The 19,930-nt window shown below is 45.0% G+C and overlaps 1 protein-coding gene across 1 annotated transcript in view; it reads right to left on the bottom strand.

The window, feature by feature from the left end:
• Positions 1-17,632, bottom strand: part of GPC1 (glypican 1) — a 367,159-nt gene extending 349,527 nt beyond the window's left edge. Inside the window, exon 1 of the mRNA XM_038416638.2 lies at positions 16,299-17,632. Coding sequence (XP_038272566.1) covers positions 16,299-16,455 — 157 coding nt within the window. The 5' untranslated portion in view covers positions 16,456-17,632. The remainder of the gene's footprint in view (positions 1-16,298) is intronic.
• Positions 17,633-19,930: the final 2,298 nt, after the last annotated feature.

Below are 19,930 nucleotides of genomic sequence, written 5' to 3'. Positions count from 1 at the left end.
CTAGCTAGTGGGGGCCTGGAATCAGGGTGGACTGGCAGCCCCCCTATCAGCTCCCCGCAGTTCCCTGTGCAGCAGCTGCCCAGCAGGCTATCAATTGCCAGCAGTTCAGCTGTCCTTCCCCGCACTGCCGTGAACTGCTCCTGCGCTCTGCCTTGGAGCTGCTCCCGGGAGCCTCCTGCTTGCTGTGCGGAGGGGGGGGAGAGCGGGGGGGTTGTTAATGTCAGCGTGTCCCCCTATTCCTACACCCCATTTACCCCTTCTCCATATACAGCAGGGTGGGGACAGGGATGAGAGAGACACAGAGAGCTTGGGGCAGCAGCTGCTGTCTCAACTTCCTGATCGACTTAAAGACAATGTACTTAAGAGTGTGGTCAGCGTACTTAAAAGGGGCAATGTGCATCTCTCTCTCTCTCCCCCACAAACAGGGTGTGTGTCTCTGTCTGCTATGCTGTCTCCCCTCCCTCCATTTGTGCTGCCTTGCACTGTATATTGTGAGGCTACCTTAACAACTATGCGTTAACCCTTGAGGACTCTGCCAAAAGCCAGTTCATCATTTAGCAGTAAGGCATTCCCTGGGAAATATCCCATCCACCCTCTTACTTTACCACCTCAACCAAGCTTCACAATCATCATCACTGTGTACGGTATTAAATTGTTTGTTTAAAATGTATACTCTGTGTGTGTGTGTGCACGCGCGCACACACTTTTTTGTCTGGTGGAAAAAATTTTCCCTGGAACCTAACCCCACCCCCACATTTACATTAATTCTTGAGAAACTGGATTCACTTAACAGTTTCGCTTAAAGTCGCATTTTTCAGGAACATAACTACAAGGTTAAGCGAGGAGTTACTGTATATTCTATTCTGTTCAGATTCTGATAACATATACATCAAAACAGTATTTGAGTACCCTCCAGTAACGCTTTAAGAAACAGGACTAACATCTGTCACATGTGGCTGACTGGACTTTTCATGATGAAAGTAAAATAAAAGTTAAAGGAAACAATATTTTAAAAAAGAGCAATGACAAACACATAGCATGTGTTGCTACTACAACATGGCATGTACTTTTACCAGCATGGAGTCAGAGACCATAGTGCCACTACCACTGAATGAATTTTTTATCCCTCTGGCTCTGCTTAAAATGGGAAGAATAAACCATTTAACTTCATTGTGAGAAGTAGTTTGTCACATTAAATGTTACCATAGTTTCATACTAAAAAGCTGTCTGTAATAATTAAGATTCAATTACATGAAACTCTATTAGACACTGTTATAGCAATATAAAAATAACATATTACATACTACTCAGTAGCTTCAAAACTTGCTAAAAAACAACAACAAATGTAATGCAACTCCAGGCATGCAACCAACTAAAATAATTATTAACCTACATTCAAATCTGCAAAGGTGACATCTGCACTCCTCATGGCTAAACTTGACTCTCCATTCCATAGTTAAGTATTCAAGGACTCTAGAATTTTGGCTCCCGACTCTGACCAGAGTCTCTGGGGATGCATGGAGTCCAGTTTTATATTTTTCCCTGAATGTATGATTTCTGCTCTAACACTGCTCCTTCCCGCCTCACAATGAGGCAGAGTTTATCACCCATTGAATTAAATGTAGAGTAATGAATTGGAGATAATTAGAACAGTGGTTCTCAAAGCCAGTCCGCCACATGTTTAGGGAAAGCCCCTGGTGGGCCGGACCAGTCTGTTTACCTGCCCCGTCCACAGGTTTGGCCGATCACGACTCCCACTGGCCGCGGTTCACTGCTCCAGGCCAATGGGGACTGTGGGAAGGGCGGCCAGCACGTCCCTTGGCCCGTGCCGCTTCCCGCCGTCCCCATTGGCCTGGAGCGGCTAACCACGGCCAGTGGGAGCTGCGATCAGCCGAACCGGTGGACGCGGCAGGTAAACAGACTGGTCCGACCCCCCCGGGGCTTTCCCTGAATGAGGAGCGAACCAGCTTTGAGAACCACTGAATTAGAAGACGAATAAATTCTTCTAATGTGTATTTGTTGTTTTCTCACTAAGTAAGTTGTTTGGATACCTGAAATCAATGAGTAACGATAAAAGTATGGAATTCTATTCCACAAGTAAATAGCCCCACTGACTCTATTCATAATAAGTAAGGCTGGGAGAATCTGGCCCTAAGCAATGTTGTTATTGTTTATTATTTTTATTACAGTATGATCTAGAGACCGCAAAGGAGATCATGGTCCCACTGTGCAAGGGACTATATATTCATACAGTAAGAGACAGATCCTGCCCCAAAGAGCTTATAATGTAAATACACAACACAAAGAAAGTTTTATTACCCTCCACTGACAGATGGGGAACTGAGGCACAGAGAAATTAAGCAATTTACATCAGAAATCTGCACAAGAGCAGAAAATTGAACTCCAATCTTGAGTCCCAGCCAGACTGTGCCTTAACTGCAAGACCATTTCTTTGTTGTCACGCTGTGTCATATTTCAGACACATTAGAAAAAAAAAAAAACTGAGAAAAGGATTTTATTTTAGATTTTGCTAGCTAAAAATGCTGTATACCAACGACAGAATGGACTTCCAACTCTCAAAAGACTTTCATTAGGGATGTGGTTTTATCTATCAGTGTCCCAGATTTTGCCAGTGTTTCTCTTAATCTGAACTTTATTCTAACATATTAAGTGGGGGTAACAAAGGGATTTGTGTGGGGGGCAGAGACTATTTCTGCCACTTTTTTTTTTTTTTTTTTAAAAAGTGTTGTACATACAAACTACATGAGCAAGGTAAGTCCAGAAGTCTATTCCCCTTGTTGGCACAAGGACAGTGAATGCTCAATAATGTAACATGATAATCTACCAGTGATGGCATGATAATACAGGGTATCACTTGTACTGGATATACATACACCAGTAAAATTGCAGATATATTTAGGGATTTCAGTCCTAAGTGCTGCCATTTAATGCATCACTAACAGGAAAAAATATTTAATTTATGACTGACAGTAGATTGCTTCACTGCAATATAAAGTGCAATGTTACTTATAAAGACAACTCAAACCCCCAGACAGCTGACCCAGAATACTGCAGCAAATAATACTGCACATTAAACACAGTGACTCGCTCTCTCTTTTTTGGTTTAATACTAAAATGTGCCCCAAGTCTGAAAGTATTCATTTTATTTAATAAGAGCAAACTCTCACTGTAGTCTTTGCTCATTTACATTTGCTAGCACCTATGCAGATTTAATTAAACATTTACTTTAATTAACCGTGAAAAAAGTGCTACATTTGGTTGTAGGTTTGTATTTTCCAGGAAAACCGAAGAGCAGCAAAATCAGCAGAGTCAGAAATGGGCAGTGATCTCCATAGCAAAATTATTTTTGCATCATGGAAACATCCGAGGCTTTAAATGGTTCTGTGGCCGAAAAGGGCAGTAAGTACGGACAGAGGAAAAACAAGATGTCCTCTAAACTATTGCCCAAATTGTGATATCTGGTTATACAGCAGGCTGAACGTGGTTCTGGTTTGTACACAATTGCTCACCTTCATCTTGAAGCAGGGCTAATTACTCCAAAACTCTTTTCTTGAAGAGACAATAGGTACCAAATTCAAGCCTTGAATACTTTTCACACAGATAGGAGAATAATAAAATTGCAATGTTAAAGGCCAGCTCAGGAGTGGGCAATCACCCCAGTACAGATGTCATGAGTGTGATTAATCCCAGCAACAGAAAGTGTATACAGGGAAGAAGGCAAACACTAAACCATGTGGGCCAAATCCCGCTCCCTCATTCTGGAACTCCTCTGGGATTATGAGCTCTGCAGAGTCTAGGGTACAAAAACTGGACATCATAATTCCCCTCCCAGCCATGGCTTTAAAGTCATATACCTATGTACTGCCCAGGGGCTCCATCTGACCCATAGTCAATAAAGACTTTACCTACTATTTTGGGATTATTTTATACAATAGAAATGCGACACCCCAAGCAGCCATATTCACCATCCATTTTGGGAGCAAAACTACTATTGATACCAATGGGAATTTAAAACAAAACAAAACAAAAAAATTCAGAGTGAGCATGGGCTTCATTAGCGACACACATGTAGTATAATAATCTTTAAAAAACAACAACTCTATAATCAGCTCTTAGAAAAGTTCATGCCTGTATGTGCACAGGAGAGTAGAAGTCACTGTAAAGCATAAATTAGGCTATCAAAAAGCTATTTTGGGCAGTCCACTCCTATTATAATCCATAACAGATCACATATTTAAATTGATTTCCCTGAAAAATAAGTAATTTACAGTACCATATTACCACTTCCAACTCGATAAATCTGGAATCATTTAGGCCACCTACTAAAATTCTGCAGCTTAATATCAATATGACCTGCACGACCAATTTGTTCAGCCTGGATATGTATATTTAACAAGCAACAATCATGCATCATCATGTAATACAAATTAACAGTACCCAAATTAATTAGTTAACATTCCAGTATCCAAACTCCTCCTGTGCTTAATTGCTGCCAGCATGTAGCAGAAATTTACAAACCCATCTGCTTTTACTCATCACCTGGTCACTAATTATTAATATTATTATACTTAAAGAACACTGAAACTGCTTGTTACATGATCAAATAAACTTGCATGCCACAGCCTGGATCTAAGCGCAACTGCTGTAAAAATCTTAATGCAAAATACAAAGAGAGAGAACAAGAGAACCCAGGAAGATGTTTTGCACAACAGAGCAAATATGCACCTGTACAGATCAGCTGCAAAGATGGACAGGATGATGATGCAAGGAGCCTTTCCCATTCCTTGCACTCTCTGCATGGGCTCCACCATCATTCCCATACTCTATAGCAGTAGTACCCAAACTTTTCCTGTCACCCTCTCCCTTACCAGTAATGGAATCTGTCCATGCTCCCGCTCCATTACTGCACAGTTGTCTCAGCAATGGAGCTTGGGCTGAAGGCAGAGCTGGGGGCAGAACTGGGGATGGGGGAGAAGCTGGGGATAGACGCAGAGCTGGCCTGGGGCGGGAGCAGGGCTGTGACTAGGGTTTGAGTGGGGCTGGGTGTCACTCCCTCCCTGCCCCCCATGGGGGCTGGCCCAGGTCCCATTGTACGCCACCCTGAACGTTCCTCCGTGCCCCCTCTCCCCCAGTGGGGCACGCCCCACAGTTTGGGGACCACTGCTCTATAGGCTCCCATCATGCAAAGACTTATGTGTGTGCTTAACTCTAATATTAACTTCAATGAAACTTAAAATCAAGCATTTAGGATGTCACTAAGCCTCTGTTGCTGGTAGCAGCTCGAGCCAAAGGCTAACAGAAGAACGTACACTAAGACCCACTCCCACACTCTGCAGCAGTTGCTGGTAGAGCTGAACCAGCACCAGTGGGCAGAGCTCCCACCCCAGCATGGGCTAGACCCCAATAAAATTCTGGATGAGTTGGGGGAAGTCCACCCATTATAGTGCAGCCCTTCCTCAAACTCCCAGTGGATGTCAAAGCCACAATATGGCCATATAGATCCGATCCAATTCAATAAAGATACTCTGTTCCCACAATATGGAAGCCTATGTGAGACCTCACACAAATGGAGAGTTTTACCAGGGATTATTTGGAATTCTGCAGCAAAGCCAAACAGATGTTTGTAAACTGGGAAATAGTTATACAACCATTTTAAACTCGTACAGCTGGGTAAAGCCGAGCAATTATGTCAGAAAGAGAGCAACACTTTGAGATGCCTAGATGGAAGGTGCAATAGAAGAACAAAGTGCTCTACAATCCAATACATTAAGCCCCACAACCCTCCCACTTCCCATGAGATAATTAAGAAATAACATCCCCATTTAACATTTACAAATGGGGAAACTGAGTCACAGAGTGGGGAGAAGTGAAGTGTCTTGCAAGCATTTCTGTGAAAACTGGAGCCTCAGGGCTGGGAACAGAACCCAGATCTCCTTCCTCCCACTCCTGTCCAAGTAACCACAAGACCTTCCTTCTGCAATTTAACTCATTTATTGAGACAGCTGGAGCTAGAGAAATGCTGACACATTTAATATCTTTCAAGTCCCCATTTATGCCAGTACAACCCCAGAGACTTTACTGGAGTGGCACAAGTTAAATTGAGGGCAAATTTCTTTTTTTAAAATATTGTCAACACTCAGGCATCTCAGAAGAGATTAAAGCACGATTTCCTTTCAGTTTTTATACTAACTGTACAGTTAAGCTTAATCTCCGAACACTCCCTCTATTGTACTTTTCTCCCATCCAGAAATAGACTGAAAGATGATAGTAAAAGCTTTTCTGTTTTTTTTCCTCTTGTCCCGTCCCCCCACACCAGTCAGAAAACAAGAAACTTGTGTAAAATAAAGACCTAGGAGATATTTTGAAAGAATTATATAGTATAGTTTTACAATACTATAAAATATCATTTTTGCAAGTCAAAACTACATGTCATACAGTATCTGAATTTTAATCATATAAAATACTGAATGTTGCACAAGTGCTATCATGTTGCTCATTGAAACCATACTAAATATTTCTTTATAAAGTGCTTTAGTAGAATGCATGGTAGTTTCAAAAAAAAAAAAAATAGTTTGTTCAGATTGCCAGTATAGAAGTTTATAAGAGTTGGGTAATTATGTACTTCTGATTTAGACTGCATTGTATATGAAAGAACCCCCAAAATTAGTTTTATAATATCTAAATGGATGTACAGTCTACACATTTGTGATTAATGTATTTTCTTTAAAAAAACACCACACGCCCCCAAAACCAGTGTTTTTTGGACAACCATCGCACACCACACACTACATATTCAAATCACAAGGAAACAAAGGTGTTTTTTATGATTGCAAAATTGGAATTAAAATGGAAACTGGGCAGCCATCACTGACCCAACTTGCAGTTATGTCATGTACAGACAAGCATTTAAAGTGTCTATATTCTAAAGCTTCATTATTTTTCACAGAACTCAAACCGTCAATGGAGGTAATCTGATCCCCTGGGAATCAAATGTTACTTAAAGGCATAGTTACAACTGTCAGGGGCACAACATTCTGAGTAGCTGGATGTCGGTGTGCACAGACATCAGAGGAGAAAGGAGTTGGATGTCAGATTTAAAAAAGAAATCTTTGCTTTAATCAGAGTTGGAGGCGGGGGGGGGGGGGGGGGGGGAGAAGTTAAGTATCAGAGAAGAGACCCTAACAGGACAGTAAACAAGCAGCTGCTCTTGCAAACACTAAATGACCAAACATATTGTTGACCATCATGAGTGATCTCAAGTGATTTAAATGGAACTATCTAGGTAAGGTATTTCTATGGCCCCCGTTACCACAGTAACCTCACAATCTTTCAATTTGTTTATCGGGGGAGGTAGGTAAGTGCTATTATCCTCATAGGACAGATGCGGAATGGAGGCATAGATGAGCAGTCTTTTAAAAGGTATGCAGGTGCCTAAAGATGTAGAGACTAACAGACTTGTCCCAGGTCAGGGAACTGCACCTGGGTCTCCTAAATCCCAGGTTAGCATCCTACCCACCAGACCATCCTTCCCCTCTCATTACTACACCCAATAACAACTGTCTGCAGGAGTGGCCTCCAAGATGGACCTCCATAAGGGCTGAAAGTGATGGGCATGATTCTCATCTTACTTAATCCAGAGAGGCTCCACTGAAAGCAATGGAGATACACCACCATATAAATCATTATAACAGACAGAGCTGATGCCTCTAAAGATGGCATCCTTCCTTCATCCAGGATTTCAGTACAAGACAGCAGAAAGCAATTTAAAAAGTATGGTTCTATGTTCAAAAAGTGAGATGTGTTTTGGTGCTTAAAGATAAGCTTATAGCTCAGAGTGTTTTAGCCTAAGCAAAGTAACAAATGGGGTGGGCACTTGTTAAGGGAAACCCTGTCGGGTGGAAGAGATGGTGACATAACCATGCCTGGGAATGTAGTTCTTTAAAAAAAAATAGGATTGTTGTCAAGTCTTAGGAAAAAAAATTCACCCTAACTGCATTAACCTGAACTTTGGAAATTCATTTGCTAATGTACAGGATAGCCTTTCTTGCTTTTCTTAAGGACTATCATGCAGCAATACAATTTTCTGAAAGGATTCAGTCTATGCACAAAGTTTAGGAGAGTCAATATCATACAACCATCTCCTAACTTTATTAAGAGTCACCCTACAAGAATTAACATTCAGTTAAATTCAGTTCTTCCTAAGGAGAACCAAAATCTTACTAGGGAGAAATTCTCTCTTATCTATCACAAGGATCGTGAATTTTGTGAAATTTGCTAAATACATATTGCAATGCAACAGATTCAAGAAATACTGAGGGTATTTCATGTTTAATCCAAAACAGAAGTAAACCAAGATATTACAAGCAAACAGATGCACACCACATGGAATGGCAGGTAGCTGGCTGTGTTTCCAGCACAAGAGATACCCTGCCATTGCTCCGCTGAGCAGGTGTAATTCATGTACACACCATCTTGTAAGCTAGATACACCCTTATTCCAGGAAACCATGCCCTGTTTAATCATCATGGTGTATGCAGTTACTAGTGCCTAACAGTGCCCCAGGACAGAATGTCCTCTTGCTACCTGCATCATACATAATACTACTTGCTTGCCAGATATTTGCTTTTTCTACCCCTTCTTTCTACTTGCATTTGCATGTTTCAGGACAAGATCTATAACTCTGAATGTACTAAAGCAGCTATGCCGGAAAGAAGAAAAAAAATCCTACCAATAAGAGTGCTATCTAAAATAAAGGAGCCAGGCTAGAAAATGGCAAATAGAGGCTGGGATTTCAAAGCATCTTAAGGAACTACAGTACCTACATAACATTGAATTTCAATGGAATTTGGACTCCTTTGAAATTCCCAGCCTAAATTTCCAAATATAATGACAGTTAAATCCCAGCTGGCTCCCCACTACCAGTGACCATCCCCTCTCCCAGGGCGCAGTTTCATAAACTCGTGTGAGAGCTCTGAAGCAAGCTACAAGAATTCTGAGAAAGTTGTCAGTTCAATGACTGACACACAGGAGTGTTGTCAAGAGACAGCACTTTCTCCCGTGGTCCCAGTCAGATTACATTAGAACCCGGTCACGTGGCAGGCTCAGTATTACTACTCTGACTTTAAAGGTCTTTTGGGGGCAGGGACAATCTTTTTGTTCTGAGCTTTACACAATGGGGTCCTGGTCCATGACTGGAAATCCTAGGTGCTTCTGCAATACAAGTAATAATCCACTGACTCGAACAGCAACTGCGAGTTAGCTTAGGTCCCCATACTCATCAGAAAAAGGTTCACAGTCACTACTAGTGATTAGATTTTTCAAGCCCTCTATTTTTAATAATTACTGTTTTGAGTTAAGAAAAACAAACTCTGGGTCTGAACTCAATATTTTCCTAGCAAAGTCAGCAACCTATTTTTAAAAGTACAAGCAAAACTAGTCATTTAACTTAGCCACAGGAACGAGTCTATACAGTCCTCTGAATGCAACTGGTAAAACAGAACCACCTGCTTCACTCCTGCCAAACCTAACAGCTACATCAGCTAAAAGCTGCCCCTCTCTGATCTTATCAAACATATTTGCAGGTCTTGAGATTTCACGGATATTAAGACTCTCTAGACAAAAACAGGAGAACTGAACACTCACGTGCAAGACCAGAGGGGAGAGAAACAAGGAGGAAAGGCTATGGATTTTCAAACAAAAGGAATTCAAGCTATACAGGCGTTCAAATTTTCCTGAGGGGAGGGGGGGAGAATCAGACTTTAATCGTGTTTTGCTTCTCCAACAAAAGGAGTTGTTGAAATATTTTTGTCAGACGCAGCTGATAATGATAATTATGTGGTGAGAACTTAGTCATCCATCTCACACTGAAAGAAAGGCAAATCCTTTAAAGAAACTTGAACATTTAATATACAGTCTTCTAGATTTTAAATATGAGTGAGGCAGGCACTAGAGGCCTGATTTTTAAATGTATTTTGGAATTGTTCTGTTCAGCATTGCAACTTCTAACTGATTCTATGTCTATACAGCAACTGAGAGGTATAATTCGCAGTTCAGGTAAATATACTCGTGGTAGCTTTGCTCGAGCTAAAAACTACCAGCGTGGCTATGGCAGCATTTATGGTGGGCTGCTCAACTAAGTATTGTACCCAGGGAGTCAGGTGGGAGAGCATTTGGGCCAGTAACCTGTGCTGCCGCAGCCCCACTGCTATGTTTAGGGTGCTAGTTCAAGTCTACCTGAGCTGGATACCACACCTCCCAGCTGCTACCTAGACATACCTTCAGAAGCCTAGGTTCTCATTTTTCAAAAAGGACTTAGCCACTTACAGCCCACTGATTTCAATGGGAGTTAGGTCACTAAATATCTTTGATTATCTGGGTCTTAGGAGTTTAAATCTGATTTTCAAAAGGAGCCTAAGTCAGTTACCTGAGCACAGCAACACCTAAATACCTTTCAAAATCTGGGCCTCAGTCCAGTAGGGTACACCATCTTTGCTTAAACCTATGGGACCTAGGTGTCTAATTAGTAGGGCCCTACCTAATTCATGGTCCATTTTGGTCAATTTCACAGTCCTAGGATTTTGAAAATTATGATTTTCATGATTTCAGCTATTTAAATCTGAAATTTCATGGTGTTGTAATTGTAGGGGTCCTGACCCAAAAAGGAGTTGGGGGTGGGGTCACAAAGTTATTGTGCGGGGGCGGGGGGGGTTTGCAGTACTGCTACCCTTACTTCTGTGCTGCTGCTGGTGGCGGCACTGCCTTCAGAGCTGGGCAGCTGGAGAGTGTTAGCTGCTGGCTGGGAGCCCAACTTTGAAAGTAGAGCTGCTGCCAGCAGCAGTGCAGAAATAACAATGGCATGGTATGGTATTGCCACCGTTACTTCTGCCCTGCTGCTAGCTGAATGCTGCCTTCAGAACTGGGCACCTGGCCAACAGCTGCTGCTCTCCGGACGCCCAGCTTTGAAGGCAATGCAGAAGTAAGGGTGACAATACTGTGATCCCCCTTAAAATGACCTTGTGACCCCCCTGCAACTCCCTCTTGGGTCAGGACCTCCAATTTGAAAAACGCTGGTCTCCCCCATGAAATCTGTATAGTACAGGGTAAAAGCACACAAAAGACCAGATTTTTCATGGCCATGAATTTGGCAGGGCCCTACTAATTAGCCACCAGAAGGAGCTTGTTTTGCTCCATAAGTGTGATTTTGACACACTGTATTGTGTACACATATTGTATTGAGAACTTAACAGAACAATCACCAAGCAGAAAATATATATGTAAACATATCAATTTTTTAAAAAGGACTTTGGCATGAAAAGGATCAAATTCAACCAAAACCTGTTCCAATATTCATACCAAGATCATTGCCAAATTTAGTAAAAACAGGACACAATTTAGTGTGTGTTGCTTCTTCAGAAGCACTACCACCAAATGTGCAGGACCAGGAGTATTTTTATATCTTTCAGCTAATCTCATTTCTTCATAACAAGTCCACCAGTACTGTAACATAATTAGCTGGTATGGCTACAACACAAAGATCTGCTACTACTACTGGTAGACAATGGAGATTCACCTTTAGATCAATTGGCAGAGACCTGCTGTTTGAGAACAGAAAATCCCACATTCTATTGTTTATATCTCATCTGTAGTTTTACCAGTTATTGTGCCTGTAGCTTTATTACTGCAGGTCTCTAGAAAAACCTCAAAGAATAAAATTCCTATATTTGTCATTAACACAGTAACATCCTGAAATCCCCATCAAATTAGGTCCTGTAAAGAGAGTAAAAGAACAGTACTGCTCAATTCTTAATTTAGCTAACATCCCCACAATGCCTCTCAAACATACATTTGACAATGTCTCTCTCACAAAGAGCATAATGTAGTCACAGGAATAGCTTGTGGGAGGCTAGAAGATTTGAGAGATGAAAGCAAGTGTTTCTGACTCAGACAAACTAAGAACTCAGTAATGCACAGGGTTAAGTGATACTTACACGGGTGAGTAGCAGAATTGCCTTGAAAAGTGGGTACCCACGCTAGCTCAAAACACACAGAAAATAAATTCTGCAGTTTGCTCACCATTTGCCCATGATACCCCCATCTCATACAACCTCTGTCTCAGCATGAGAGTGAACCAAGTTTTGAGAATCGATGTCTTGGGGTAAATGAATTCAAACATATTGCCCTCTCACAGCAGCCACATTTAAACACATAACCCTGCTCAAGAATCTGTGTAAAGGGCCCCAACTCAACTCAGAGCACCCCAGGCAATGAGCTAGTGATGAGGGGGGTGGAATTTCACAAAATTTTGTGGTCTTTATGGGGTTTAAAAGGACAATAAGTCTTCAGGCAATGAGTCCTGCACTGAGAATACACTCCAAATGGCAGGAAACCTGTGCCCAGCCAGTTACCAACTGAGTAGATGTGGGCCTGGCGAATGTTGCCAACTGCACCACGTGCAAGGGGAGGGAGTATCTCCCCTTAGTTTAGAAATCATCCCTAAAGCATATATTTATATGGGAATCAGGGGGTCAGGTTGGGATGCGGAGATTATTGATACAGGTAGATTTTTTTTTTAAATGTTTGGGAGTTTTGCCATTGACTTCAAAGCCATAAAAGATTTAACACCTTGTCTTTTTCTAAAGCACATTTAATAATAGTACCTGACATATTTAGAGTGCTTATACATGTTCAATGCATTGTATAAACATTAATGTAAAGTTAGAAACCCACCCTACACATTTCATGAGAAAGCCAGGGGGGCTGGACTCTTCCCTTAATCAGATCTGTATATGTTACTGAGCTAACAACAACAAGTGTAGTCACCTCTCTAGCTGCTTTGTACTCTCATAAGCAGAAACTACCATCTGCTGAGCCAAGGAGTTTTATATTAGCCATAATCCTCTTAAATAATTAAAAATTGCAGATTAAAACATCTGAAGTGTGCTAAAACCAACATAAATGCAGCTAACTCATTCCGAGTCACAGCCTGCATGACTGGTACACCCTCAACTTCTTTTGAAGTCAAGAGGAGTTTGGGGGTGCATGGGCCCTTTAATGATACCAGACTCCTGAGCCAGCCCTAACAATCCAGGAGCAAGGTGGCCACCCGTAGTTCTCTCTTGGCAGACAAAGCCATAGGGCAATAAAGCAAGTTCCTCCTTTGCTAAAGAGGAAGACTACGGGAGGAGGAAAACCAGTAGGAGCTTCTTGGAGAGGAAGAAGATAAAGTGTAGTCAGTTGCCTCCAAAGAGTGAAGAACTGGTGGCTCTTAGGGCGATCCTTGCACATCTGACAAGCCACAAGATTGGCAGTGGGAAACCTCTCTTACAGGGACCCCAATCAAAGCAGAGTCAGGTTGCTCATTACTAAACTACCCCAATCAGCACTTCTTACTAAACTAAAATTGCTCTTAGTGTTTGTTTTTGTGTAGACATTTACAGAAGTGATTGGAATCTTGAGCTGATCAGATTTCTGTCATACAGATTACAGTGGGTAACAAACAGGTTTCAGTGCATTTAAATGACCACTCAAAGGGACAACAAAATTTGGTGGCTTAACATAAGTGGTTTGCTAATAAAAGGTGGAGCTGTATTCTACCCAGTATCTTTGGGAATGCTACAAAAAGTGGTCTCTTAAAACAAAATGTTATCTATTATGGTTTCTTGCTTAGTTGTCACTGAAAATCTATTTAAAAAACCTTTAATCTGAAATAATCTAAACTATTAGTACATCCTATATATAGGATAGTCAAACCAGAAGCATACACAATATGTACTCTGTGCCCAATCAAAATTGCCATGTGCATTTTCACAGTCAAATACATTCATCTTTTATCTTTATTATATTGATATTAAGAGAATACAGATGAAAGTTTCTAAATTCTTAGAAGGTTGAAGTACATATGACAGTCACCAACAATGAACACAAAGGGTTCTCATTTTGTATTTTTAAGCACAATTGGCTGTGCTACCAGCAGAACATTCACATGTGAAGACAGCATTCCCCCGTATTTTCTCTGTTCATTCCACCAGTTTTTACAACAATATTTATCGGTACAGTTTCATGGTTTACAATACTATATTGTCAAAGGTAAACAGTTTGATACTATATTTTCAATCATTATTGTTTAAGATTGCAAACAAATGCTGGTAACCATTTAGAAATAATAAATGTGGTTCATAGAAATCTGTCTTTACTGATCTCAACATTTCTAGGCACAAGAAGTTTTATACACAGTGAACTGGAGGACACAAGATATTTATATTTTATGCAATGCATTTCACACAATTCTAAAATATGATCAACACTGAAGCCTTTACTACCATCATTTCATTTAGGGTTTCATCCACTCCCATGTACTCTCTCTCTCATGACAATACTTCTTAAATGTTTACTCCCTTGAAGACTTTATAAACTGCATGACATATTTAAACTCTCCCTTACAGATAATTTGTAATCAAGTGAAAAGGGTCTTTTTTGCTTTGCTGGATTCATTGCCCTCCCTTAAAAAAAAATAGCTCTCTACTGAAATTCTCCACTATTTCACTCTCAGAAACCTCCCATTTTACTTTAAAATCCACCTTTCAAGAAAAAGTTCACATTTGTATGGCATTTGTATGGATAAAAGTTCAGCCTTCTCCATTTGTATGTCTGATGATGATGATGATGATGATGATGTTCCCCATAAAACGACACTATTGAAGTATATTCATCATAAGAAATTCTGAATCTTAGAAATGAACTACAAACTGCAATCTTGCTGAGATGTCCCTGTCGGTTGGCTTTGGCACGTATGCTTGCATATCTTATGCTTTGTCTAAATAAGAAGCACCACAAGTGCGCAAGAAAGCTCTCAGATATGGGTCACAAGTCTGTGAATCAGAACTTAGGCAAAGCTTTAAAAATAAATAAAGTAAACAAAAATAAATTCAAGTCTCAGCTGATATTTCCCCCCAGGGTTTTCAAAAACCTAACCGGGCCCTTAAACATTATTTATGTTTCAGAGATTTTCTGAGAAGAAAACTCTATTTGCCAAAAAACAGACAAAAACCCACATTTAGTTACAGCATTAAGGTAGCAGGAATAAACTCTGATGTAGGTGGCTGGGGTTACTGCCCTGTTTCAAACACCAGACAAAGGTCATTTTACTTACACTTCAATTTTTAACTGACAAATGCTTTTTAAGCTGTTTTTCATCCAAAAGATTAGGAAAAAAAAATCAATTCTTCTCTCTTGTAACCTTGGGACACTTTCTAGCTTTGAAATCAAACCCATGGGATTTTGATTATCCTGAGTTCTGACCCAAATCCCCTAGATCACTGCAACTGTACAATAACGAAAGGGAAAAAAAACGGGACAGTAGTCACCTGATTTCTCACAGCCTTTTGACATTAAACAAGTTTGCACCACAGAGAATCAAGTAAAACCTTGTATATCAGGAGACTTTACAATTGCTAAAAAGGGTTAGGTGTGGCTCATCCGCCCCCTGAAGAAATCTAAAGTCTGACTTTTCCCCACTTCCCTACTTTTAACTAACTCCCTTTTAAAAACAAAACCCAAAGCTACAAGAAATCGTTTTTCTCCTCACCCCAACACTCCAGAACAGACTACCTGCCTATGCAATAAACACCAACTTAATTGCACTGGTCATCTGGGAAGGAGAGAGGAAATCACACCATTATTTGGATGGATCACTGTTCAAAAGGTGGGTTCATTGTTCTTTTACTAGAAATTTGATGGGAAGAGACAGGGACGCCCTCGAGTGTTGTACCGAAGGGTGGAGAGATCCCCTTTATTTTGGAAAAAGAGAAGGAGTACTTGTGGCACCTTAGAGACTAACAAATTTATTAGAGCATAAGCTTTCGTGAGCTACAGCTCACTTCATCGGAAATGCATTTCCGATGAAGTGAGCTGTAGCTCACGAAAGCTTATGCTCTAATAAATTTGTTAGTCTCTAAGGGGCCACAAGTACTCCTCTTTTTGCGAATACAGACTAACCCGGCGGCTACTCTGAAACCTTTATTTTGGGGAAACCCTGCCAATGCCCAACACCCCCAGTTTGCACACTTCTGCAAAGCACCATCCTGCCCGAGTCCCACCTTCCTTCCAGCCAGCCGTGGAGCGTGACAAAGCGGAGTCTCTTTGTACAGGGAGCTGGGAGGCTGAGTGCTGGAGAGGCGAGGAAGCTGGGCTCCTAGCAGAGGTTGCCCTCTACGGGAGAGCCGTTGTAGAGCGCTGCCTTATGTTACGGGGGAAGGGTCTGGGGGTGCAGAGCAGCTCACCTGAGATCTCCGCCTGGGGTACCCCGTGCAGGCTGAATCCTTTGGTCGCATAGAACTGCCGGACCTCGGTGCAGCTCTTCGCTTTGCTGCCACTGTCACCCCGAGCCGAGGAGGAGGCGACACACAGCAGCCAAAGTCCCCACGGGAAGAAATGCATCCTCCTTCTCCGCCGAGCCCCCCGAACCTGCAGCGCGAAGGACAATCCCAAGGTCCCGCTGACCCCGGGCTGCAAAGCGGGCTCTCTCCTTCTGCCCGGCGCTCGCTCGCCGTTTGCAGGCACGGTGCACGGAATGGGGGCGAGGGGCTCAGTCCCACCCTCCCCCTAGCATCCCTGCCTCCCCACCCCACTAGAAAACAACGCTCAGGGGGGAATCAGATGGCAAAGGGGCGGGGGTAAAAAAAAAAAAGTCCCCAACCCACAGGCAAAAATCAGTGGGACCTAGGCAGAGCAATACAAGATCTCGGGCTGCGGAGAGAGCCTGTGACTTCCAAGCGCTATTGCAAGAAGGGTGGGAAGAAGAACGGGGGGGGGGGGTGTGGAAATCCTGGCTCTTCTGGGGCTCACTTTCCAGGGACGGTGCAGCTGCCGCCACTCAGAAGGCAGGAGCTCCCCGGGGGAAGGAACCCGGCCCCGATCCCAGCCGAGGCAGATCCCACTTGTGTGTAAACGCTCCGGTTAGCGCGGAGGGCGCATCTCCCCGCCAAGCTCCGGCAGGGCGCTGCTGTGGGGGGCGGCTGCGAGGCAAACGGATGAGAGCCCGGAATGGGCAAAGTTTGAGGCCGGGCGCTAAGGGAGCGCGTGGGGGCGGCGGGGGCGGGGAGGCGGCGCGGCGCGGCTCTCCTCAGCAGCAGCAGCAGCAGCAGCAGCAGCGCGCGGGGCGAGCGCGCGTGTCCCGGGCAGGAGCAGCGAGCCCGGCCGGCGGCAGCGGCGCACCACCTGCAAAGAGGGCGAGGGCGGGGAGGCTCCGCGGCAAGGCAGGGCTTTCCCCCGCCGGACGTGGCATCATGCAGCCCCTGCGCCAATCAAGGGCGGGGAGCGGCCCTCCCCCTGCCTTGCCCCCAGGCTCCTCCCATGCCGACCCGGCGGCTCGCTCCGTTAAACTCGGCGGGGGTGGCGGCGGCTGCGCTGCCTGTTCCCCGCGTGGTGACAGCAGCTGCCGCCGCCGCCACCTGCTCGTTTGCAATAGGCAGGGCAGCCAGCGCCCCTGACACCGTTCCGCAGCCTCTGCGCCTTGGGCGCCCTTCAACGCCGGGCGTCTCCTTCGGCCACAGGCCGGCGTGAGCCCAGCCTGCGCTCGGGGCCGCCTGGCCGGTTCCGCGGGCAGGAGCCCTCTGCACAGTGCAAGGCAAAGGCCAGCAGGCAACCTGCACCCGGCTGTCTATTGCATACCTGGCGTAGCGTGCAGCCTGTGCTCCATGACAGGGCCGGCGTCCTTCTGCAACCGACAGCACAAAGCCTCGGCTGCTGGAGAGCAAGTGGTGCAGGCTGAGTGCTAGGCTTTGCCCTGTATTTTTCAGACGACCCAACCCTGCTATGTAATAACCAGAATTGCAGTAACTTTAAAGCATCTTTAGGAAAGGTGGTCGTGGAGCAAATGTAAGGGGACCGTTGTCCCCTTACTATCATTCAGTGGGGGTGTTTTGGTTGGCTCACTCCCAGTACTAAAAGGGGAAGAAGGGTCTCTGGGAAATCAGGACCCTGAGACTGATAGTCCCCTGGAACAATGGAGAGAGGCCAATGCTCCAGGTCAGCCTGAATGACAGGGTGGGCAAGGTAATCAGGAGTCCAGAGGCTTCATCCTCTGTGTGAGCTGGATTTGTCTGGGTCAGACAGAGTGGGGCTGAGCTAAGGAGAAAACGGGCCCAAGCTGAGTTGGGGAGCAGAGCTGTGCCAGATCCAGAGAGAGCAGACCGTGTCCTGGGAGCAGAGCTGCAGCCCCAAAGCCAGAGGCACAGCCCAGAGAGAGCAGACTTGCCCTGGGAGCAGAGCTGCGGCAACCAGAGCCAGAGGGGCCAGAAAAGCAGCCCAGGAAGCAGGTCAGTGCTGGAGCAGAGTCACAGAAGCCGCCTGCAGAGCAGACCTGTCCTGGGAGCGGAGCTGTAGCAACCAGAGCCAGAGGGGCCAAAGAAGCAGCCCAGGGAGCTGGAGGCAGAGCAGCAGCAGCACAGAGACAGAGTAGTGGAGCCGGGGCTGGAGCAGCCTGGAGCTGGGTGCGGTGAGCAGCTGGGGAGAGCAAGGGGGACCCTTGGCAGCGGGCCCAGCACAGGGAGACGCCTCAGCCAAGAGGCTCTGCAGGGCAGGCTTGGATCGTAACCCCGACAGGGCGGGGGCGACACTGGGAAGAAGGGTCCTACCACTTAGAGCCTGAGAGCATGTGGCCACCACCAGAGCAAGTGTCCAACCCACAGCATCCCTGCAGCACAGCCAGGGCCTGAGAAGAAGGCCTGGGACTTACAAGGAACAGCCTGTGAACTGCCCTGACATTCCAGAGACACTGTTTGTGATGTTCCCTGCCACAGAGCAGGTTGATGTGTTTCCTTTAACCTTTCCCATTTTTCCTTATTCTTTTTTAAATTAATTGTTGATTAAATAACTTGCACTTGCTTTAAATTGTATGTAATGGTCAGTGGGTCAGAGAAGTGCCCAGTGCAGAGAGAGTATCCTGGAGTGGGGACACCCTAGCCCCTGTCCTAGGTGACCACAGCAGGGTTGGGGGGTTGAGCCCCCCAGGAATCCTGGGCCCAGCCTTGTTGGGGTTACGAGGACTCTGCCAGACAGGAGAGTGGAAGGGGAGTCCTCAAGGGCAGGGAGGCCACTGGGTAAAGGAAGTGGGAGCGAGGACTCGGATCCTTTCGCTAGCCCAGTTCACTGGGGTAGTGCAGAAGCCAGGAAAGTTCCCCACAATAGCGGGACTATTCCCCCGCTTACACCTATTGTTTAAGTATCACCTAAACCAGTGGTTTTCAAACTTTTTTTCTGGCAACCCAGTTGAAGACAATTTTTGATGCCCATGACCCAGCGGTGCTGGGGATGAGGGGTTTGGCTTGTGGGAGGGGCTCATGGTTGGGGTGAGGGCTGCAGGCTGGGGCTAGGAATGAGGAATTCACAGTGTGGGAGGGGGCTCTGGGCTGGGGCAGGGGGCTGAGGGATGAGGAATTTGAGGTGCAGAAAGGGGCTCCGGCTGGGGGGGGAACTCAGGGCAGGGGGTTGGGGCACGGGCTTACCTCAGGCGGCTCCTGGTCAGCGGCACAGCCGGGGTGCTAAGGCAGGCTTCCTGCCTCTCCTGGCACTGCAGACTACACTGTGCCCTCAAAGCAGCCAGCAACATGTCCAGCTCCCAGGCAGAGGCGCACAAGCAGCCCCACGCAGCTCTTCCCCCCCCCAGCTCTTATTGGCCAGTTCCGGCCAATGGGAGTGTGGAGCCAGTGCTCAGGGTGGGGGCAGTGTGCAGAGCCCCATGGGCCCCCCCGCCCACCTAGGAGCCGGACCTGCTGCTGGCCACTTCCAAGGTCAGGTGTCAGGCAGCGCTGCCGCTGGGACTTTTAACGGTCCAGTTGGCAGTGCTGACCAGAGCCGCCATGACCCAGTGCCTTACATTTCGCGACACAGTATTGGGTCACAACCCACAGTT

The sequence above is a fragment of the Dermochelys coriacea genome, chromosome 9 (genome assembly GCF_009764565.3).
Source record: "Dermochelys coriacea isolate rDerCor1 chromosome 9, rDerCor1.pri.v4, whole genome shotgun sequence".
Taxonomy (NCBI): Eukaryota; Metazoa; Chordata; order Testudines; family Dermochelyidae; genus Dermochelys; species Dermochelys coriacea.
This window is presented reverse-complemented; position numbering and strand designations above follow the sequence as displayed.